This window comes from Stegastes partitus, unplaced genomic scaffold (assembly GCF_000690725.1).
Source record: "Stegastes partitus isolate 25-593 unplaced genomic scaffold, Stegastes_partitus-1.0.2 Scaffold1322, whole genome shotgun sequence".
Taxonomy (NCBI): domain Eukaryota; kingdom Metazoa; phylum Chordata; class Actinopteri; family Pomacentridae; genus Stegastes; species Stegastes partitus.
The window spans coordinates 110,386-134,940 of NW_007579053.1; the positions used below are offsets into that span (position 1 = coordinate 110,386).

The following is a 24,555-nucleotide window of genomic DNA, read 5'->3' on the forward strand; positions in this document are numbered from 1 at the left end:
TTCTGTTTTCTGGGGAATTAATCTCTTCTTGGATTGATGACAAACAATTGATGCTAATTACTCCAGGAGCTCTTACTCTAATGAAAGTCACATTTCAACCTCATTAACATATCCATATGGTGTTTTTTATGTGCTCGAAGACACATTATCGTTCAGCATTTCCACCCTGAAACTGAAGTTTACCGCTTTAAAATCACAGATTGAGGGGATTTAGATGTTTAAAAAAAAAAAAACGCAAAGGAACCAATTCTGTCAACTTGCAGGGTGGAGATTTCTGTCATTATTGTTCAGTTTCAATTGGCTGAATTACTTTAGTAGGCAAACTTGCTTATGTGTAATGTAGAGTAGTTCTGCAGTGTGTGAGCAGAGTCGAAGGTGAGCAGACATGCTTGAGCTGCAGAGAGAAAAGCAAGGGCTAATGTGCATATTCATAGATCCGTGTATTCCAAAGGAGCAAAGGTGTCCAGTCTTATCTAAGCCAATTAAAGGCATTAAGTGTTATTTTCATGGGCAAAAATTCTAAATGAACAGAGATACATTTTCAGGAGATCAATCAATACCAGGATTGCTGTAATTTAAGATACAGTTTGCACACGAACGCAGAGTCACACACAGGTGGACACACAAACACACTCTAAGCCACACACTCTGTCAGCAAAATGTATTCACGTGTTGGTATTTTTGCTGAAACCCTGACACGAATGGAAAATATTGTGCCTCCAAATCCGACAACGTGCCTTGAAAATCAAGCAGTAAATGCAAAAAAAAAAAAAAAACCTGCTGAAATATGCAGCTGCCAGGAGACGTGACATTGCCCCAAAAATGTTAACTGCAAATTCAAGTGCACTCTATTAGAATTCATGTAATACACTGGTATGTTGTGTGCATGATTAGGTCAGCTGCCCTGAAGTGGGTAAAAAAAAAAAAGCTGGTGTTAAAGTGTTTTTGAAGCTCAAAGTGAACTGGTGATGTTTCCTTGCAGCATTTGCCCTTTTTCCTTAAGATGAGTGTTTTAACCCACAGGAAGCTATTAGCAAGATCAGTGAAGGAAGACTGGAAAAAGCCTCCCTGCATTTCATGGAGTCAACGGAGCTGTTTAAAGGTGTCAGTCGGAAAATATGCTCGAATGTGTTTCTTAATAAAGTACAAGGAGTCTTCAATATAGATTCGATAGCTGCGTACACAATATGAAGCCCAGGTTGCCCCTTGTCTCCGATCCTGTCTGTGATATCCCAAAACAGGATCTCATGACCCAGAGGTTGTGAGGAAGGTGCCCGGTTTGGGAGCCTTGTTTTTTTTTCCAGATGATGTGGTTCTGTTGGCTACCACAGGCCGTGACCTTCAGTGCAACTGAGATGAGTCAACACCTCCAAGCCTAAGTCCATGGTTGTCTGCTGGACTGTTTCCTCTGGGTTGTCGGTTAGTTGCTGCCCTAAGCGGAAAGAGTTAAATACCTTGAAAATTAGTTTGTAAGATACAGAAAAATGGAGCAAGAGATGGACAGACGGATTGGTGCAGCTTGTGCAGTACTGCCGGCTTTATACCAAACCATTGTGGTGATGAGGAGCTAAGTCGGAAGTTACCAGTTAGTCCACACTCCAACCCTCACCAATGATCATGAGGTCTGGATAGGGACCGAAACCATCAGTTGCATGCTCCGTAGGATGGCTGAGCTCAGCCTGAGGAGCTTGGACATCTGGAAGGAGATGGTCAGAATCAATAGTCTGGAGCCAGCTGAGGTGATCTCTCATGATGTCTCCTGGGTACCTCGCTTTGGAGGTTTTCTTGGCACTCATCACTGTGAAGAAACCATGGGGTAAACTGGAGGGACTAACTGTCTCATCTGGTCTGAAAACACCCTGGGATCCCCCACAAGGAGCTGAAAAATGTTTCTGGATCGTCTTGAGTTGCCTGATTAGCCTGCTGCTACCACAACCCAACCTCACACAAAGGAAATACAATGGATGGATGGATGGATGGATGGATGGATGTCATGCAAAGAGACTGAGGCTGACAAAAACCCCCATAAAACCCTGTACCCTTACTACTCAGTGATCCACGTACGTAGGTCAGTTTGCTGCTCTTAGTTTACATATTTACCAATTTTTCCCAAAAAATGTTTTAACCTGTAGGATATCATACAACTCTGGCTTTCTCACTTCCTCTTTTGCACTTGTGGTTTTGCTTTTGGAGAGGGTAAAGAAAAGATACCATCCTCCAAACCTGTACTGGATCTTACTCTTAGTAGAGCTTCATGCACACCACATTATGGGAAAAGCCAAACCTTGCCAGGTGTTTGCTGTCTAGTTGTGGTTGCTAACCTATGATGGGCTCGTCACTGTTTTGGGGGCGGACGTTAAATTACTGTGATCTAACTTCCCACATCGTCACATTTGACAGACTTTGCTCTACCCCAACAAACAGACTAAAATGACATTTAAAGTGCTCTGTAATAACTTTGCTAGCTTGCTGTCTTTAATGTAGCCATGATAGCATCTTTCAAGGTGTGATTGTCATCTCAGAAGACGCTAATGCGAGATCCTTGAGACTCGCTCCGCCAGGCAGACTGCCATATTTACCGCAGCTCAGAGAGGAGCATCGAGACAGAAAGCTGCTAATTACTAAGTTCATGAGGCGGATAAAGCTGCGCACAGACTTTAAATATCAATAAGTACGTGCTACACATTTGCTGACTGCCGCTCAGCAGGTCTGATTGGACTCTTATCTCCTTTCTCAACTCGAGCAGATGGCGGCAGTTTATTTTAAGTGTGTTTGAAACAGACGTGCGCGGCGCTATGTAAAGGGCAGAGGGTTGGTAAAGGAAACAAAACACTACACGGCAAACATCGCTCTGTCTGAGCGGCATCGATAGTGCGATCACGCTTGTTTCCATGCAGATGAGCTCCGTCTCTCAGTGCTTGTTTATCCTTTTTGCGGTCATGTTGCAAAAACTTATGGAATCAAAAACGGCAGCGTACATCATGTGCCTTTAAATAGAATCTGATGTTAATGTGTTTTCACGTGACAAAGTCTTCTAGATGTAAACAAGGTGAGGCGAATAAATGGTGCCTCACCAGAACGTACCAAAAATATTACAGTAATTTGGTGCCAGTGTTAACGTTACCCCGAGTATGATTCCATAATGAAATATTGTAAATAGAATGATGTCAACAAGCCAACAACCAGCTGTTAAGTTGTGTTTGAAGGGACATGCATCACATTTGCTTGCTGATTTGTTGCTTTGTGCCAGCAGCGTGCATGAAAAGGTTGTTGGAACATGATGAATATAGTTTAATTCTCCTGTGTGGATATTGCAAGCTGTTGCAGCTTGTGTCCTCAGCAGTATCCTGTGATTTTTCTCTGACCAGAGGACACAAGTCCTGGATTTCACCTTGAACAAATTCAATAAAAGTTTGTGAACCCTGGGGTGAAAATGGGCCCACAGTGCTTCAGTTGAAAGTAGGACAGATTACCACAGGGAGTCTGATCTGGGCTGGATGGTGCCCTGCAGGTAGAAATTCTTATGAAGCCACTGGCTCTGCCAGCTGCGGCTGTATGAGTTGAAATAGACATTGACAGCCAGCAGGAGAATTTGCCTGTTGGCTGCCAGTTGTGGCCTAAATGTACTTTGTCACAATAAAGATGATTTATTTAAAGACCACACAGAGCAAGGCGGGGGCAGTATTTCAAGCCATCATGGAAATTAGGCCTTCACTCTCCACTTTTTTGTTTCCAGTGGAGAGAGCTGAGCGGAGCTGTCAATGGCAGTTTTAATGGATGCTAATTCATCCTCCAGAGCTCATCATAAATGCCTAGCTCTCTGCCTGTTGTGTAAGCAATGAATGGCATCATCATTACTGCAAAAGCGCAGTGCACTAACCACTTCTGTTTTATGACTCAGAAAAGCTGTGCGCTTCATGCTTTTATGGAGTGGAAAACATACCATTCAATTTTCATTATTTGACAATGTGTTTTGCAGGCTTAACAGCAAACCTCTATCAAGAGAGAAGACACTTTCTTGCATTTTAGCTCCACATTCCTCAGTGCTTAATCCTGCCTATTTGATTAAACCATGTGTTCTGACTGAGTGCTGTTACTTAGAGATAGAATGAGAAGGATTTTCTGATCTGCACCATATAGAATATACTGTGCAGATTGTGTTAGGAGTGATCATAAAAGTCTATTAGCACAATTATTGGGCAGTGTTTTTTATTCAATGTGTTTGCGGATGCTGTGATTTAAAACTGAATACCTAATATGCTATTTCAAGTCATAAAACAACATACAAAGTGCCTAAAATACTCGTCTGTCTTAGTCAATAAAAGTTTTTATTGCCATAAAGTATTAACACAAGCTCTTTATCCGGTGCTCCACACATCGTTAAAATTATTCACTGCCCAGATTTTAATTTATGATGTGGCAATGCCGCGATGTCTACACCAGATATTATTTAAAGACATTTGCAGATTTGTGGTTTACAAAATGAGGAAACATATAAATTACTGTTCTGATCAGGCCCAAAAACACAGATTTAATTTGACCAGATGTGAATTTAGCTTTAACTCAACCCCACAGCTGAAAACCTTACAAAAAAGAGAAAATTCTACAAGAACTGAATTAGGCTTGTAGGAAAAGTTGGCCCTTTTATTACATAACATCCATCTGTTGAATGTAGGGTTCATATATTTGCTAACAAGCCTTAAGTAAACCCATACAGATCCTTATGTTAATGGAATGTAGAAACAATATCACACCGTAATATATTAAGGGGAAAAGAAAAAAGATCTACACAAGTGACAAATTAAAGGAAAGACATTAAATTAAGAAATCCTGAGGAAGCCCAGTTGATCCTAAACAAAAATGGTCCATTGATGGGGCACGGATGGCAGGAGCTTCATTTACTAAGACTGCTCAGTTTGCTGGTATTTCAATGTGAACAGAGACTAAAATGGCATCTGTATTCAGGTCTATGGGGTCTAAAGAGGATTTGAAATGGTGAGAACAGTCCATTGACATTTACCCAGAGGAATACTGCAGCCGGGTTACGGTGTACAAACCCCTCAGTACAGAGATAAATACACATTGGAGAGTTCAGCGGTGCAAAAACTGCAGGTCGACAGAGATGTGGGGGGAAAAAATGACACGATCAGATGGATCATCCTTTACCATATTCTTGACAAGAGAGCAGCACAATGCTTGAACCTTTCAATTAAGGCAGAATTCCCATTGAATACAAAAAAATAAAACGCTGGTCTCGGCAAAAAACTCTTTTGAGAAGAGTCACTACAAATCAACACAAAGTTTTTCTGAATGATCACCTTTATCCTACTGTGGAATATTTCTTTCCTGATCTTCCAAGACGACAATGCTCCCCGTCTACAGGGCACAAGGGCTTACTGATTGGATTAATGAGCATGAAAATGATGTTAATCATATGCTGTGACCTTCACAGTCGCTGGATGTCAACCCAGTTGAATTCCTGTAGGAGATTTTGGATTGACGCGGCAGACTGCGCTATCCTCCACCATCATCAAAACACCAAATGAGGGAACGTCTTTTGGAAGAATGAAGTTCATCCCTCGAGAGACTTGAAGAATCAATTCCAAGACGCATTAAAGCTGTTAAAGTTGCATGCCGTTGACAAACCTCTTATTAAGACACTTATAACTATATATAAACTATATTGTGTTTTTCCTTTAATTTGTCACCTGTCCGCATAGATAGACAAACATTTTTCAGCAATTAGTTTTTATAGCAGCCCTACTGCAATGACAATCCTCCAAAATCTACAAATGTGATTTTTATCATTATAGAATAGAATAGAACAGAATGCTCTTATTGTCATCATACACAAAGTACAACGAAATTAAAAGAAAACTCCAGTGGGGCCAAATACAAGTATAAAAGACAAACAAGAATATATTTTCAGATTAACTGAAGCATCAAGTCTTCTTTTACGGGCGTTGGGATAATTTGCCGAGCTGTTAATCTTAATATACCACTTAAAAACGAATTGAATTAGCTAAAAAAAAAATGCACCGTCACGAATCTGAAATTAGCACAGTCATTCTTATCTCACAGTAAGTTGACAGATACACAGCAACCACAGGTCAAACATTTCTTTAGAAAGAAGAAAATGACCAAGAAAGTGAATATAATGACTCCAGACTTCATTACCGGAGGGAATGAAGAGAAATTAGAGCTCAAACCTGAGTTTGATTCAGGCCAGATCAAGTTTCCAAAAGCTCTCGTATCTATCACCTGCAATAATGTGAAAAATTTCCCCCGAGGAGCCAAATATCTGCGGTTTGTTCCAGATCCCGTACTTCATTTAGTCCTGGTATAGATTCAGTCTCACTAATTCATTAAACATATTTTTCTGGTTGTAGCAGAATATTTCCTACATTAAATGCAGTGAGATTTAAAAAAAATAAAATAAAAAACCCCACTGATTCATTTGTTAATGTCACCAGGCATTACGGCTGCAGAGAAGGCTCATCGGGGGATGTTGTTGGGTATCAGAAATGAGACTGTGCCTCCACACCGCCATGTTGGTTCAGAGTGAAGACAGAGAGCCTGGCTCAGACAGATAATCCCAGGAAATGCGTTCACCATGAAAAGAGGCAAAGCAGCCTTTCCTCTGATGCTTTCGCTGTGATTTGCCACTATGAAAGCCTCTCATCCCCATTTTTTTTTCCTCCACCCTTCATGAAAACATGCCATTTCTCTCCCTCTGTGATTGCTGTGATGTTGAGTCACCCAGAGACTAATCTTGGAAATAATAGAGATTAAGCTTTTCCTCATTTTTTTTTTTACCAAGATGCTGTAATTTCTCCAGCTCATAATCTTTTATCCCCTCTCAATACGGGAAGGTTGGCTGCTGTGACCTACACTCCCCAGTCTTCCTGCGCAGAAAAAAAAGACTGTGAATACAGATTAGCGGGCAGGAACTGGCTCATTTTAAAGTGTGGATTTACATTTATAGTAGCAAAAGGAGAAAAGAACAATCAGAAGTCACACCAGTGTCAAGCTTTGAATTTCTCCACATGCCGTGCGCACAAAGGCTGCAGTAGGAGTGATACCCGCCGTTGAAGGTTTCAGGTTGGAGACTGGAGGCTGGTGTCTTCTTCAGTATTATGTTGTAGGTTTCAGTTATGTTTTTAAAAAAACTACACCTCAGTTAAATATCTGTTTATTGCTTATTTCCTTGAGGCGAATTTTGCATGCTTTAGAGTTTAATGATAATGGTGGGAGCCCTAACGCTCAGACATTTCTGGGCTTTTTTATTTTATTTTTTTTTGCCGCTGTCATGTTTTTACTCGGGCTGCAAGGTGGGACAGTGGTTAGCATCGTAGCCTCACAGCAAGAAGGTCGCCGGTTTGCATCCCGGTGAGGACACCCGGGATCTTTCTGCATGGAGTTTGCATGTTCTCCCTGTGCAGCGTGGGTTCTCTCCGGGTTCTCCGGCTTCCTTTACTCACTGCAGACTCATTTTTCACCACAATGAAGTTCAGGTATACGGTTTCTTTTTTTATCAGACAATGAGTATTTTTAAGTCGGAGCTGTTTTTACCATTACATGTTTCGACTGTCACTTCAGTCCTCAGAGACGTCACTGACGTCTGTGGTGATGCGTCTTTATCAGCTGATGGTTTCCTGGAGGCGTGACCCGCCTGGCAATCTGTCAGATTTGCCTGACAGGCCACGCCTCCTGCCGCCCGGTGGTGATAAAGACACGTCACCACAGACGTCAGTGACAGTCGAAACATGTGATGGTAAAAACAGCTCCTCCTTAAAAATACTCATTGTCTGATGAAAAAGAAACCATATACCTATAATCAGAGTAGACAAAATGAACCTAATCACGCAAATATGAAGTTCAGCATCACCATGGCAACAGCACAACGATTGCTAGAAATAAAGAGAGCACAAGAATCTCTTCAGTCAAATACAACAGTTGCAATACGCTAAATCATAAAAACCAGCAATGGAAGTTATATTTCTTTGATTGATTGTTTTTCAAAAAAATGGAATCAACACATTTTTCCAAGTTCCCACAGGTGTTACCAACACTGCAACAATAGATAATTTACTGCATACAGCTTTAATTTGCTTCCATGCTTGTCTCCTATCGACTCTGTGTAACCCTGAATTTTTCACAGCTGAGTTTCAGAGCGTTACAGGTTCAGTTTAATGCAAACCTTTCATTTTGGGCATTTTTTTTTTAAAGTAAGGCATGTAAAATAGAGCGGTTTTGATAAAATACCACAATTTTAAGATTAGATTTGGTTACATTTTCAGTGAGAATGGCACATCATACATGATTAGCTCAAAGTTGAAAGTCTGACAATTGTCAAACAAAAGCAGAATTTTTGTTGTTTTCTTTCATTCCTTTCAAACCCACCGGTGGGTTTTTGGGTTCAGAGGGTTAACTGTAAAACATTTACAGTTAGATGTGAACATTTTCCTCATCGTTCCCTCATCGCATGCTGCGATTTCAAACAACTCTTCTGTTTATTCCCTTGTCTTCTACATCAACCATCAGCTCATAAAGGTGCTGATGTGTTTGTTTGCGGCATCGCCAATTTTTTTTTAACACTATATGCAGCCATCAAATGCATATTTAAGACCTCAGATTGTCATTTTTACAAGTCACCTGGAATAATTACCAGTCTGAGGTAACAGGAGCGGTTGATATAATCTGCCTGTCACGGCTGTCACTTCATGTGGAATCAACCATTTATGTTTTAAAAATCCCAAAGCCTGACAAAATTAGAGGATCGGTTGTGCAATGCTACGTCTATGCAACATTCATCACATGATGCATTCCAGCCCAAAAAGCCATATTTGCCAACATAATGGCTGGAAACGGAGTGGCTGTGAAATGGTGAATAAATTTTCTTCCAAACCACATGAAACGACTCTTTTATCAGAATTTGATCCATTTGGTACATTACCATTTGTCTAGGAGGGCCATATGATTTTTTTTATTTTAGTTTATCCCATTGATGAGTAAAGGAAACCAACAGCTGGCTCAGTTGTTGGGAATCTCAGTTGCACTCAGCCGAGAAAGACTCTAACACTCAAAAGTGCATACAACATCGAGGTACTCTTGTAGCTCATGTGCCACCCCGAGGACTTTCATCTGAGTGAATGAGGCACCATGTGGCCATCTGGTATTCATGATGGTGTCCCAGTCAGTCCTGTGAAAGTTGCTCACTGGACTTTTGCAATTAAAAAGCCTCTACAGGTTGCCTCGTGTGTTTCTGGGCCCAGAGGCCGTGCAGTTCTTCTTCAGTTGAAAGTTCATGCATCTGCAGGCTGAGTTGCTGACTTCCCGACTCATGGTTTCCCTCACGCACAAATGAGATAAAATAATTTCATCGTATGGCCCTTCTAGACTTTCCAAAAGGCCTTTTTTTTTTTTTTTTGCCAATGTTGTGGTAGCATTGCTGTTTTTTCCCCCCACAGCTTGTGAGGTTATATAAAATGGTTCAACTAAATCCCTCCCAACTCAACCTTTTTCATTTTAGGTCTTGGCTGCAGTAATTGAGTTCATGAGTTTGAGGTCATGAAGTTAAAGTGATGAGAGACTATTTATAAAAACTTATCAAGGTCCCCCGGTTAACACATTCCCAACATGATTGGATGAAACTAATATAACCGCAGCTTTAGTTCATCTTGTTAAATTTGCTGGGAACGGAGCTTTTTTTGTGACGCTTTTCTCGGATGCAAACGAGATGGGTGACATGAAAAGGACAGTCCTGTCAAAGGCGCGCTCTTCTTGTCGCCAGATGTTGCAGAAACTCTCACAGACGAAGGCAGTTTCTGGTTTGTTCAGCGCAAAATGCAGTTAATTAAACGTCTCACCCTGATGTGTTTCGTGACTATATGCGTAGGAGATTAATGAGATCAATTTCAGATTTGTGTAGGAGAGGGAATCAATGTCCCCAAAAGTCATACTGACAGGCAGATTAAGCACATCGGCCTAGCGAAGGGAGAAAAGACTGCCTCTCATCTGCCTGTGCTTGTCTCTCGCTCTCGCTGCCTCTCGTTCGTTTTCTCTCATTTCTCGCTACTCTGTCATTCACTCTCAATTCAGTGTAATGCAATTCAGTGCACTTTATTGGCATCAGCGACACATGAACGGTCCTGGTGGAGCATTTGAATGAAAATGGAATTCAACAAAAGCAAAATCAATTCAGTAAACACGTAGTACTTGTGTGTGTTGTTTTTTTGTTTACCCTGTGTGTGTTTTCCAGGGAGATTCACGGCTGCACATTACAAATGCGGGATCAAATAAACAGTAATAATCGCCCTAATCACTCCTCTCATTTCAAATTCTAATTCAGATAAATGCACGGTGCAGCGGAGGGGCTGGAAATCTCCGAACAAACAACATAAACTGTGCTTAAACAAGACAAGGCCACAAGTAATAAGCTATTGTCTACGTGAGAGTTTAATTAGGATTTTCAATACTTAGAGCAGTGGGGTTTGTTCCCAGGAGAATGCCGCCGTGTTTTGTACAAAATGCTCTTAAAGCAGTGATTTACAGTGAAGATTTGTTCACACCTTTGTCTTTTGGTAGTCTGGGCTTCTTTGTTCTTCCCTGTAGCCTGAACTATGGTCATACGGTTTATACATTTCTTTATGTTTGCTATCAGCTTCCTCACTTTGTCCAGTTCTGTTTCTCTCTGGTTTGAGTTGAAAACATCACTGATTGATCCCTTTGCAGGACTGGCTCCTTAGGTATTTGGTTTCTGATAAACAGCACCTTCCCTTGACGATATTAGGTCTTGTAGTGGTTCATCGTTTTGTGTCCCAGAATGTAAACTTTTTGTCTTTCAGTCATTTTTTTTTCACTCTTTCTGAGAATAGTTTGGCAGTAACAGTTGGCCAGTCTACCAGTTTGATCCAAGCTGAAATATCTCACCAGCTATTGAATGGATTGACCTTTCTGGTGTCCAGATGATGAATCCTGATGATTCTGGTGATCTCCTGATGATTCCTCAGGTGCCACCACAAGGGAAATGTTGTTTTGCATGGATTGCTGTACATTTTGTTCAAACTATGTCAGGATGATTTGGAGTCTCTTGGATGATTTACCATGTAGCAGCATCACTACTTTTAATTTGTTTAGGGTTTCGGTTCATGACTTAAATTCCTACAAGACATCTGCAGCAGGCCTCATTAACATGGTGAACATGAACGGCGTTTGTGTTGCTACTGTTAGCATGTTAGCATGCTGTCTTTTAGGGATATTGTGAAATATAGTACCATGATTCTGAACACCAAATTTGATTCAAAATAATTGTCCTTTATAATATTAAAAATTCCATCCATACAACCTACCAGCATTTCGTGCAGCATCCCCCCACTATGTTCATCTGAACAAGGTAATGTTTGCTTTGTTGAAAGTTGTGTTTGAAGGATTACAACAAACATTTCACACACACAATACCAGTAGCATTTCAGGACTCAGTGATTATACTCACTGATCAGCCACAACATGAAAACCCATGACAGGTAAGTTGTATGACACTGATAACCTCATTAGAATGTAGTGTTCTGCTGGGAAGCTTTTGTCCTGGTATCTGTGTAGATTCTCAGTCATCCAGGTCATGGTAATCTTTGGAGCAACTGAGCTTCTCCTTTAGGTTCTTGAAGACGTTTCACCTCCCATCCAAGAGACTTCTTTAGTTCTCTGGTTCTGGTATTTATGTGGATACCGGTTTGTACATTTGCAACTTACCTAAATATTGTTCCACACCAAGCAAACTGCTCAGGAAGTGCTCAAAAACATGAGAAAGGACCTGGAGGACATGGCCTCCAAACTCCCCAGATCTCAGTCCAATCAGGCATCATTGGGAGCACATCCCATTCACGGAGCTCTCACCCTGTAGCCCGCAGCACCCAAAGGCTCTGCTGCCAACATCCCAGAGCCAGACACAGCAGGACGTTCCCAGATGTCCCTTTTTCATGCTCTGAGCTGGTTTGGTGGCACAACGGGGACCAACAATAGATGGATGATTTTAATATTGTGGCTGATTGTTGTAGATTTAAAGTCTGTGTACAGATCTGAATGACTGTCCTTGATGTTGCTAGATAAGTTTGCGGCGTTTGTTCAACGTGAATGCTGGCTTTTAGTTCTCTATAACTTGACCCTGATCTAAATGTCTCCACACAAACTCGGTGTATTTATCGTTGCAGACTTTTTGCAGCCTCCGTTTCACATCTTTTCTTTCCTGCCCAGTATCTCCAAAACCTACTTGATGTACGGTAGCTACACTACCAAAGAAAAAGTACCAACTATCTTATACATACAGTACTCTATGGTGCTGACACATTTCCTGAATTTTGACATCAATTTGGTACTGCAGTGCTGCTTCTTGTGACATCCCCACTACGTTTACCACAGCTCAAAGCACTGCTGTACCTGCCTGACAGAGAGCTGCTGTTAAGTTTTGGTTCAACATTTATTCCATATAAAACATCTGATTACTCTCAGTCAAATTTAAAACTAATACTGGCAGGGTTTTATCTTTCACCATATTCACTGCCAGAAGAAAGTGCCCTGAGGCTTTTGTTGCCGGAGGCGATGATAAAACAAGACATGCTGTGGCGTCCGCTGCTTCTCATCTATTAGCTGCTGCCTTCAGTAAACACTAAGGCACCTACGTGGAACAATTCAGCATCTTTGATCTCTCTCGAACCAAAATGTTTAGCCTGTGTTAAGTATTCCCCGAGCTGCACTGTTCATTACAATCATTTGAGCATGTTTCGAATCTGAAAAGCCTGCTTTTATTCCCCCCTCCCCTCCCTTTCCATTCCTCTCCTCTGTCTCCGTGCTCAAAACCTTTGGAAAATGGGACCAGATTAGTAAAAACATGCTAATGCTCAAGGACTTTCAAACCTGCCACATCCCCCCAGAGATAAATCCCGAAATCCAAAGGTGAAAGAGGCAGAAAATTGGGGGAAAATTGCCTTCTTGTTGCTGTGCTTTTTAATAATATGAAAAAACATCATTAGACTCCAACTTTGAGACTGACTCTATTCACTCGCTGCAGTGTTTAGAGAATTTATTCGGCTTTTAATGACTAATACACTCGACGGTAATATATATCTTGGCAAAGCAATGCTATATACATCATTTCTTCTTCATTTTCTTAACAATTTATCCAACAAAATAAATCTTCATTGAACTGATTATTTAATCCAGGAGGCAGTAAATCTTTCGGTAATCATGCACATTGTGATTTTCTCACATATCTTTCCTTAATCCATAATTAGTGAGTCATCTCTCTTCATCATCCAGTCATGATTTGGTATGTTAATACTTGTGGCTTCATCAGTCAATTTCATTGAGTTTTTTTTTCGACGGAGAACGCTCCTGACACCAGCCTCTGCCTCGTTCATCCGTCTCGTCAAGCTCCTCCTGACATTTTCCATCCTGCTCAGGCCAAACATCCCCTCCGCCCTCACTAACCGCAAATTTTTTGATCCGTACCGAGTCCAGCTAGCAAGTCTTTCAAATGGAATAAAAAAAAAAAACAAGAGGCATTTTTAGTTCCACACTAAGATGCAAAACAACTCCTCGCTGTCAAACAGTCTCCTCTTCTTGTCGAATATCAGCTGTGTGACCAAGTTTTGATGTCAGTCTTATCTTGTATTTCTACATTTACACATGACCTTTTCACTTAGCAACCGCGGGACTTTCAGGAATACCGGCATTACAAACAATCTGTAATCATCGTGCTTATGTAAGCGACTGTGCATTTTAATGCGAGCGCGCTAATGCTGCTTTGAGTCTTGACAAAGGTCAGCGCTGTGCTGCTCTTTAAAGCACGAGCGGTCTGAAAGCATTTCGGCCAACCAAAGGTAAGCGCGGTGAGACGAGAGGTCGTGTGGAAGGAGATTTCAAAGTGTGATGTGTCGGCGAAATGGCTGCGGGATTCATCAAAACAAACACTTTAGATATAAAGTAATGTATGTAAGCAGCAACAAACATGTACATTAAAAAACTGCGCAGTCCGTTAGGCACCTTAAACTCTCCTGGCGTTTCTTTTCTCATTATGTTGACTGAGCCGTTTGCAGAATCGAAGGAAGAAGCCACACAATTACAGACCCTGGTGTTGTGTTTAAAGGCCAGAGACATTTGTCAGGATAAACTATGGACTTGTAAGGCAGGAAAAGGCCACACAAGGCCTCTCATCATTTATCCCCCGCTATTACAGAAGTCATTAAAGCTTTACTGAGTGAATCATTCGCTGTGGGAATGGGCCTCGCTCTCATATGTGTGCTAAAATCTCTGTTTATCCTGGTGCGAGTGTAATGATGTGCGGCTTTGGTGGCCTCAAAATGAAAAAGGCTCAAATTTGTGTCTTTTCACAAATGACTAAAATGCGATCATGTCTGCTTCAGGTGCGCTGTCCCAGAGCCAGGTCCACCCGCTGCTGGGCTCCCTGCCGATGCCGGGTCGACCCCTTCAGCCGCAGACTCATGCCCAGCTGGAGCATTTCCTGCCGCTGCGGGTCAACGGATCCTCGCCGCTCAGCCTCTTCCCCAATTTCAACACGGTGAGATGCCACATTTCTTATATGCACACACGTCACACGTGAGGCTGCAATAGATATTTAGAAAATGATTCCAACCCCAAACAGAGAATAAAATGTTTCCTCCACACTCGAGGCAAACCTGTAGCTTTAAACTAAGGGCATCACTGGGTAAAGCACTGGAGGCCATAACATAAGGCACCTGCAAAGGTAGCCTCTAAATACCCTGTAGTGCACCGAGTGTTTTGTATTTGTTGTGAACAGTGATTCACCACAACTTGCAGAAAATATTTTAGATATTTTTGGAGTTATACACACTTTGGGAAATGCAGTTATCATGTTCTTGCCAAAAGGCGCCTACTAACACCTCTCATGTTTAAGTTAACACATTATATCTTATGTAAAGGTGTTGATGGGCACATTTTTCGTCATCTTTGGAAAGAACAAGGCTAGCTGTTTTTGTCCCTCTTTATGCCAATCTCAGCAAACCCAGCTTCACCACAGACCTGAGAGAGGTATTGATCTTCTCACTTAAATCTTGGCAACTAGCGAAAAAACACATTTTACAAACTAGTTAAACATCTACAGTGATTTAGACAAAAGAATCACAAAAAAAAAAAATATTCCCAAGAAGAAATTATGGAAGTTGTATGGTAACGCAACCAGATGTTACACAAAAAATATAAAAAGATAAGAATATAAATTTATATTAAAATTAAAGGCTTGTGTGCATTGTCCCTGTTTATTTTGGGGTTCTTTAACGATTTGATTGTTGTTTTTGTACTAAAATTGCTTTAAAATATTTGTAGAGCATCTTTATTCATTTATTTTTCTAATAAAAGACATTAAAGCTGCCGTACTGAACCATTTATTATCAAGCATAATTAACACAATTTAGAGTTCTTACTTTCTATGACTTAAAATATGAATTGTATTTTATAGGAAACTATATATTAATACTGGGACTAAATATATAAAAATCTCCTCATTTGTTATTATTCAAACCCCCTAAAACTAATCTCTGTGTATCTGAATTATATATTTAGAATTTTTCTTTCTCCTTCCACCCTTCTTTGCTTGTTCTAGCTCGAGCACACCAGCTCACCAGCTCTGCTCAAAGGCTATGAAACTATTCTACATGTTGTCACACTGGAGTAATTCTACATGTTTGAACCGGAAACTAGTTCTGAAGAAGAATAATGATGCAGAAAGCACCAACCTGTGAGGTGACGGGTTGAATTGGTTGTTTAAGTTTACATATGAAATCCTGCAAATGGTATAAATTGTACGCTGCAGTTTAAGGATGTCAATGCTGAGCCATGATGTTGACTGTTTATTCCACCTATAATATGTCTTCCAATATGTAGAAAACATCACGTTAACGTAATAACAAACTTGGAGGATGTCTTTAATTGCTTGATTTAGACGCAAACACATGTTTGAAACCTCACAAACGCACACAACTATATGTTTGGTCTGGTCTTTAAATACTGAAGCGACAGACTTTCATAACCTACACCGTGTTTAACCCCAAATAAGGAAAGTCTGACAAAAGTGCTAAATGTGTTGGGCATGTGGGAGGCTGGAAAAATATTCCAGTCTGACATCTAAAGTTAAAAATATGGCTTGAATAGCACAGCTGCACCGCGGGGATTAAACGCATGAACGGAAGTAGTGATCGAAAAGGGCTATTTAAGAAGTGTGAATTCAAGACTGTAATTTCCTCGTCTCATGTTCAGAAAAATATACACAGCTTGCATTGATTCTAAACACAAATTTATTTTTAAAAAACGGACTTATTGATGGTAAAGTCACACTTGTTGACCTTCATCAAAGAAATTCATGTTTAACATCACACGGTGCAATAATTCATTCAATCACTGGATGACTCCAAGCTTGCCTTGTTTAATCCAAAAAATTACAACAATCAGCACTGACGAATGCCTCATCGCTGACCTGGAAGATGGTGGTAGTCGTGTGGATAATTATTTTCCGTATCTGGGCAGATTCAGGCCCTATTCATTAACTGAAAGAAAATGAAATGAGCTAAAAGGTTATTGTATTAGAAATGCACTGTTAGATGAAATGTACTGTACATGCATTGTATTTAATTAATAGGATCATTTAGTTATGCAGGCTGGGTTAAAACATGTCCTAACAAGTGCTATGAGTGAACAGGAGGCATTGAAAAAACCATAATAATGTTAGAAATGTTCCTGAAACATTAGTCCGTTTATTGCTAATATAGGAAATTGATTCAACACTATAATCTATACAACTATAAATAGATATTTTCCTTTTATAACTGAATTGTGAAGTGTGCTGAAACTACTCCATAGTGGGCTTTTTAAAGTGGATGTCAAAAATCCAACACAATGATGTTTTAAAGTTTTTTCCTTTATTTAACTAGAGGGCCCTCAGTAGAGGGACAGAGTTGCCCAATGTATGCATGTTTACCTGATTCTGTTTTCCTGTGCGCATACTTGAGGATGAACTTGCCTTGATTTTCCCTTAAAATGATCCATAATGTAACAAGAGCTTAGTCTGTCATGTTGCATGGAGGGGAAGCTTTTTGCTGTAGTTTAGGCCTACGGCTAAGCACCTAATATTTATGACCTTGGTTTGACCTTCACCTGTCGTCCAAGGTCAAATGTCACATCAACAACATGGGTTCCTATTAAATCAAATCAGGTTTATTGTCATTTTGCTGCACATACACAGTAGTACAGGCAAGATGAGAGAGCGTTTCTTCTTAATTAGTAAGTTTTGTGGAATGCACGTGTGAGATAGATAAGACACTAAACGTTCACTCTCGCTGCCTCCTGAAGGGGGCGCTGCGTCCATGCATGCCGCCATTCGTTGAACATGGTGAACCTCTTCAGGTCCTGGTAGGTCTTCAGGGACACAAAAGCACAACGATGGTGAAGCTGCAGATGCTGCCCAGAGCTAGCTGTCTGTCTGTCTGCATCCCCTCCAGCTGTATGTCCGTCTGGGATGTTGTCATGGAGCCATGTTTCTGTTAAAGCAGACACACAGCAGTCTCTCCACTCTCTGCGGGTTTCTCTCAGCAAACGTCCAGCTTGTTGTGGAGGGAGCGGACATCAGAGAGCAGGAGGACGGTCCTGCTGGTCTGGAGGGGTTAGCCTTTTAGCCTAGCATGGATCCCGGCTCTCGTCCTCCTCCTTTGTTTACATTTGCGCTTCCTACTCTCTCGGGTAACTGCTGGCGTCGTCTGCGATCGGACTCTGTGTTGGTGTTGTATGTCCACATCGCAACCGATCGCCGCAATTTTGGCACCGTTCACTGTCCTGATGTTCCGCAAAGTGTCTCGTCTTTAAGCTTTGCAGAATGAACGTCTGGGATAGACAAGACACTCAAAACGTTCACTTTTGCTGTCTCCTGAAGGGGGCGCTGCATCTATGCGCGCCGCCATCACCATGGCAACCAATATATCTGATTGTGATAAGAAACTATATCTTTATCTGACACCTTTTCCAAGTTATAATGGATTTAAAATTTGTAATGATTTAAGATCTTCAGTGACTTTTGTCTCAAGGTCGCATGTTACATCACCAGTTTATAGGCCTCCAGTGTTTTCTTAAGTTAGTAAACTGAACTTATGTCCTTTTTGTGCATTTTCAGTCACACAGAGCTTTTTTGGGAAATGTCACCTTTGACCTCTGTAGCGGTCACCGATGCATGTATTGACCCCAAAATGTAATCACTCTGAGAAGGGACCATGCCAAGGTCATATCTGAAGTTTTATGTTCAAACTCCTCTCCTGTAAAGCGCTAGACTGTTAACAGACAAAAAAAAAACACAATCGAACGGCAACTATAACAAGAAAAAAAGGACAGTAGAGCTCGTAGTAGTAGAGTGAAAGAATAACATGCTTGAAATGGACGTTTGTGGTTCCATGATGAGTTTCTCTAACCTTGATGGACGCCTCCTGTTTGTTTATATGTGATTTTTTTTTTTTTCATGGTGTCAGGGTGAGATCTGTATATTTATGTGTTTCACCTTGCAGATGGACCCGGTGCAGAAGGCGGTGATCAACCACACCTTTGGCGTCGCTCCACCCAAGAAGAAACCCATCATCTCCTGCAACATCTGTCACCTGCGCTTCAACTCTACCGTGAGTCTGATGTCACAGAGAAAAAAAAACGCTTTGGCTTTTTTTTTTTTTTCAGCTTTCATCTGGTTTAAAAACTAGATACGACAAAAGCTTAAAGAAAGGACGGAATTTATCTTAAATTTCACTGCGGGAAGGCGATAAGCCACCTTTTTGACCGCACGGCTCGGTTCTGTCTGTTTTCCTGCAGAACGTTAATCACCAGCTGCAGTCAAACACGTCGGCCTGTGATGTATTTTAATGTAATAAAATGAAAGAAGCGTCAACCTTATCTCGCTTCGCTAGCTTTAAAAGCCCTCTGAACCTTGTGATTGTGCTTAAAAGCAAGCAGTCATCTAAAGGTCATCTTTTGATTATTGCCGCCACGCGTCCACATTTCTGCATCTAGTTTAATATTTTTGCATCCTAATGGTCAAAAACAATCTTGAAGCAGGCCATTTTTTCTTATCGCTCTAATCATTTCTATCCCTTCCATTTTCTGACCACTGAGCTCTTTAAAGGAAACCGGTCTGCTCGTTCTGTCGCCTTTTGCTCCTTATCACACCTGCCTATTCATATTCATTTGACTCCAATTCCTATGGAGTTCATTTATACATATTTGCATTTATATTGTTAGGAGGAACCTGGCAGAATGACAATGACTCTTGGTTTTTGTGAAACTTGAAAGAAGCAGGACACCGGTGCAGAGCCTTTCCGCTGCTCTTACTTCTTCACTGTCTCTATTTTCTGTCTTTGCTCTTTACTTTTGGACTTGCAGTGATGGTGTCCGGAGTCTGTTTTCTAGCTAACAGACTCTCTCCTCCTCCTCCCTCTGTGTTACCTGCAGCTGTGCTGAGAGTGCTGGTTGACCCAGGAGTTGGATGCCAGGTTTCAGGCAGGTACCAGGTCCCAACAGGGGGCAGCACGGACCAGCTGGATTTTGCACCCCACAAAGAAAACTGATTAAAGGAATAGTTCAGAATGGTGGAAGTCTGGTTGTATTTTATACTCGCTGCTTGTGTAGCACACACATGAGCTACAGTCGGTGGAAGTTTCACAGTTTTCTTTTAAGCTTCAGCTTGCGATTCAAAGTTCAGACGAATCCAAAGCGACAAAACTTTTACAGTTTAGTGAGAGCTAAATATAATTTAACAGCAGTCTGTAATGCTGAATTATATTTTAAAATGGCAAGAAAATACAGTGTATAGATGAATGCGAGAAGAAAATTAAAGCGGCTGTAATCAGTATTTTTATATTAACAGTTCATAAAATGACGGTGTAATATGTAAAGCATCAATTTTCATAAGGAAGCCAACATCTTTACTCGACTCTGCAACCCCACTTTACCTTTTTTCTTAAGTATTTTTCTTTTATGGGCTTTTTGCCTTTATTCAGACGTGACAGTGAAGAGCAACTCGAACTGTGGCCGCTGCATCCAGAACTATAGCTGCTATACATGGGTTGCCGTCTGATCCCGTTGAGCTACTGGGGCGCCCCTACGTCCACACACTATTTAGCATCTTTTAGCTCTTTGTTTTGGTTTCATAGAACACTGCTCTACTGTTTTAGTGTCGTTTCAGCGGCAGCAGCAGACGAGTTTTTAGCCAAAAGGCTCTAAAATCCCGCTGTGCTCTACCTGTCCGACACCAAAGGTCAAAGTCAGCAAACAGCTTGTGGACATGGTAGCACAGTAAGCAGTTAAGTTAAGAGTTAGTGGAGAGCAAAATAGGATTATCAGGCTTACCTCTGTCATATACAGTTCCGGTTGAATGCCAAGTTTAACTAATTTTACGATATATGTGTGTGTATAGTGTCTGCAGGTTGTTGCTGTTCCCCCAGGAGGCCAAAAACTGAATTATTAGACTAAAATTCATCGTGATGTACTGCTGCAACATCACGCTGGTGTACAGTGGTAGAGTGTTTTAGCACGCTGAACGAAAACGTGAATTTGTTGAAAGCTGAAGCAGTTTGTTCAACACTCGGACAAACATGGATGACTGTGAAAGTGAAGCCTGTAATGCTGCTACATGACCGGTGTGTATAAAAACAGAACAGACCACAACAATTCCAAATTATTCCTTTAAGGCTGCTAAACTCACTGAAAAAAAAAAGCATGAAAGATTCAAGTCTGACGGATCTCACATGATATTCTAATTTTTACTGCCCTTTTTGTGAACAGTTGTTGCTCGTTGTTTATGGAGAGTTTGAGCATCAATGATGTGACAATGCATAAAGCAGCTTGAATCAAGGGCATCGGAGGCGAGCGCAGTCCCTCACGGTCTCCTGAAGATCTTTGTTTTGCCGTCCTCGGATACTTATTCCACGTTTGATTCTGCTATGAAGCAACACAGTGAATTCATACTACGCTGGCATGCCAGATAGTCCGGTAGTATGCAGACAGGAGCCGAGTCATCCCTCTGACTCAGTTGAAAATCACGCTGAATGGTTAGTGTGCACTGACATTCAACGTAGCCAAAGGGCTTGTGTACCCTTTGCTCGGCCCCGTATTCCCAACCACACACTTTGACCCACGGTGGTGCCCTTTCTGTTTGTGTAGCCGTCCAAGCTTTATGCAAAGTGTTGACGGGGAGACTTCGACTCCACCACTCTGTGCACCGAGAGATCGTCTGTGCACACCACGAGTTTGAATGTGCATTAGCAGGGGCTGTGCAGCGTGTGCCTGGAAACTGGTATGGATAATTTGAGCAACGACAAATTATCTAACAGCCTTGTGTGAAGCCAGATACTTGGAGTCTTGTCACACTGATTGTCTGTTGATTTAGAGAGTGCACTGTCTTTCATGTACAGAAAGGCACCGATGTTGTAAAAATATGTGCTCTTAAAGGATAAGGATGGTCACGTTTTGTTAGAGTTTTCTTATTGTCAATGAATCTCGTGAAAAGAAAAGAGGCATCACAAATATTACATACACTTTCACTAGTAACAGCATTTATTAGGGACTATTTTCAGTGGTGGATTGATACACATTTGGAATTTTATTCAGCATATAACACCGGCAAAGTGCATGTAGGACTGTTTTAAAAATAACTTTGAACGCCCATGTTCATTTTAATGAAAGAACATGCCACCCAGTGCAACTATTCGGCTCATTTGTACATTTTCTTTACATTTTCTTTTAACTAAATCAAGGTTCTGTGGACCAGAAATGACATATATTAGGCAGACAGTACTTTTTTTTTTTCAGCTCATTAATTGGTTTATTCATTTAAGGGATTTTTTTTTTGACAATAAGAAAAAAAATTGTACTGCCACCAAACTTATCCTTTGTGAGTTCTGCTTGTTCTGTACACTTGATGTCATGGAATGTTTAGTGAGGTTGCTGAAGCTGTTTGAACTTACTAAGCACAGTTTAAAGTCTTTATTCTGCGTAAATAGCAGACAGGTCTATTTAACCTGTGACATCTGGAAAAGAATCACTGCTTTTGCATTAGCCGGCAACAGCTCATTATAATGTATTTCAAGTGCCTCTCACAGAGTTGAGAGATGCCTCAGTTTCCATAAAGAAATGTTTAATGAACAGTAAACATTAAGGCTATTAAACATATTGTAAGAACAAAATAAACAACAAATTGCTTCTCTTTTTTTTTTTTTTTGCTTCCTCAAGCTAAGGCGTGTATATGAAATGTGTAGGTTTACTATGTTGTATGCAAACATAACGTGTGAATGGATTGCCAATTAAATCTAATCCGCTTCAGTTGTTTTGTGTCACTGTTGGTGTACTTTGAGTTGCTGGAAGCTGATTTTCCTCTGTAGAGGATGTCTCGCTTTCTCTACAGGCATCCAGAGCCATTTTGGGATCCCAGATCTGCATGCATCTGTTGTCTCACTGCCACAAATGTGTTTTCTCTTACAGAGGAAGGCACAGAGGTCATTTTGTGTCGCAGCATAACGGACACGGGCCATTTTGTGTCAGAACGAATCAGTGGAAAGATGAGCCAGTGAGCTCAGAGGATGGTCATGAGATGCCATGAGTCCAACTGATGCTCATTTGTGCACCGCCATGACAATGACGATTATCACAGCGGTGATGCGACTCTACCTCTGAGTCAAATGCTCGAGCGCATCATTTTTCCCAAACTCCATGGAGGCATGTGCAGCCAGTGCAATGGAACAGATGGAAAGATCACAGTTTACTGATTTTATGTGGTCCTTCACTAATTGAATCAGCCATTCTGTGCATATAATGTACACTGACTTTCCCCTCTGCTTGTCCTGCTCTTGTGTGCATATTTGTATGTGTGTGTGATGGCCAGACCCAGGCAGAGGCCCACTACAAAGGTCACAAGCATGCTCGCAAGCTAAAGGCCTTGGAGACCCAGAGGAATCGGCAGAAGAACGGACACAGTCAATCCGCGACGGGGAAAGACAGGGACAGGGAGAGGGGGATGATGGGAGGAGCAACGGTGGCGACCGACTCACAGCTGAAAGACAAAACAGGTATAAATTTTTCTTTTTTTTTTATAAAGACAGCCCTCTCGCCACCCTCTGAGTAATTAGTTGTAATTGGAGAGACATATCCACTAAGGCTTGGTGGTTGCCACTCAGCTGGTTAATTACCAGCTATTACCTGTCCTGCTAGCATTGGCTCTGTCAGATAGGTAATTACTCCCATGAAGCAAAGACATTCTGCAAGATGAGAAGCATTACAGCACTTAAAAAGAGAAGCCATCTGAAGAGGGATGTGGTGCAGTTACGGTCTTAGGTTCTGGTTGTAAATCAACAGTGGCTCAACAGAAGCCCCACATGCTGTCACTTTGCCAGAGGACAGGTCAGAAGCTGGAGAAAATTACGAGGCCAGACGTGGGAAAGGCGTTTGTCGACATGTTTTTTTGTTGTTGTCAAAATCAGATAATGTTGCAATCAACAAACATAGCAGAAAAGCAAATGTCTTTGTAATTACAAAAAAAAAGCCCAAAAACAAAGAATGATTTCAGATATCTTCAAACTTTGGGCTCCAGATTAATTAGCTTCTATGGGGGCAAGTCATTGAATGAGTCCACGAGGACTTCAGCATCGGCTTCAAAACCCAGACAGGAAAGTACGTAATGATTTTAAAATCGTTATCTACTAATCTTTTTCCAATTCATCCTAATTGGACATGATACAAGAGACATGTGTGTGCTAACTGCTGACTCCTGCCCTGGAATCTCACCGTATTTTTAATGTCATAGCCACTGGTTTCTCAGCTGTGTTGCCTCCAAAAAGGCTCCTGTAAGAGTAATGACTTTGCTGTTTGCTATTTTACTCTCTTTTAGTCATTACTCACTCAGCTGCTCATTCTGCCTGACTAAAAAAAATCTTCCTTTCTATTCTCTGTCTGGTTTTCCTTTTCAGTATTGATCTTCTCCCTCCCATTTTCTTCCAGCACCTATCAATTTCCCTCCTAACCACATAATGATAAGCTTGTTACATTCAGTGGTTGCCATGGTTGTTGATTGATGGTGACAGAGGGAGCCTCGGCAGAGAGGGCGAACAAATGACAGAGAGGCGCAGGGACAAAGGGAGAGTGATTGAGAGGGCAGGGGGAAAAAAAGCAGGAAAAGATATGAAAATTAAAGAGAAGAAAAGAAAAAGTATAATCACAAGGTTATGTGAAAGGAATAGAACAAAGAAAAAGGTCACACATCTTTGCTTGAGGAATAGACGAGAGGATGTGTGATTTATTCTTGATTGTGTAGAATCCATGTATCATTATGTTATTATAAGTCAAATGCTATGAGGAGGAAGACATGTATTATTATATACAAATGTATGAAAATCAGTAGATAAAATAAAAACCAATGAGGTGACACAAAAGCATGAAACATTACCCATGAGAAATTGGGAAGCTGAATACTAAAAGGGTGTAATGATTGCTTTAACAGGCTGCTGT

The 24,555-nt window shown here is 41.1% G+C and overlaps 1 protein-coding gene across 2 annotated transcripts in view; it reads left to right on the forward strand.

Moving 5' to 3' along the window:
* The window catches only part of LOC103369713 (zinc finger protein 385C-like), a 55,615-nt gene that overhangs the window by 25,368 nt on the left and 5,692 nt on the right, over positions 1 to 24,555 (forward strand). For both annotated transcript variants that reach the window (XM_008298494.1, XM_008298495.1), the window contains exons 2-4: positions 14,421 to 14,575; positions 18,579 to 18,686; positions 22,937 to 23,120. In XM_008298494.1, the coding sequence (XP_008296716.1) occupies positions 14,421 to 14,575; positions 18,579 to 18,686; positions 22,937 to 23,120 (447 nt within the window). The remainder of the gene's footprint in view (positions 1 to 14,420; positions 14,576 to 18,578; positions 18,687 to 22,936; positions 23,121 to 24,555) is intronic.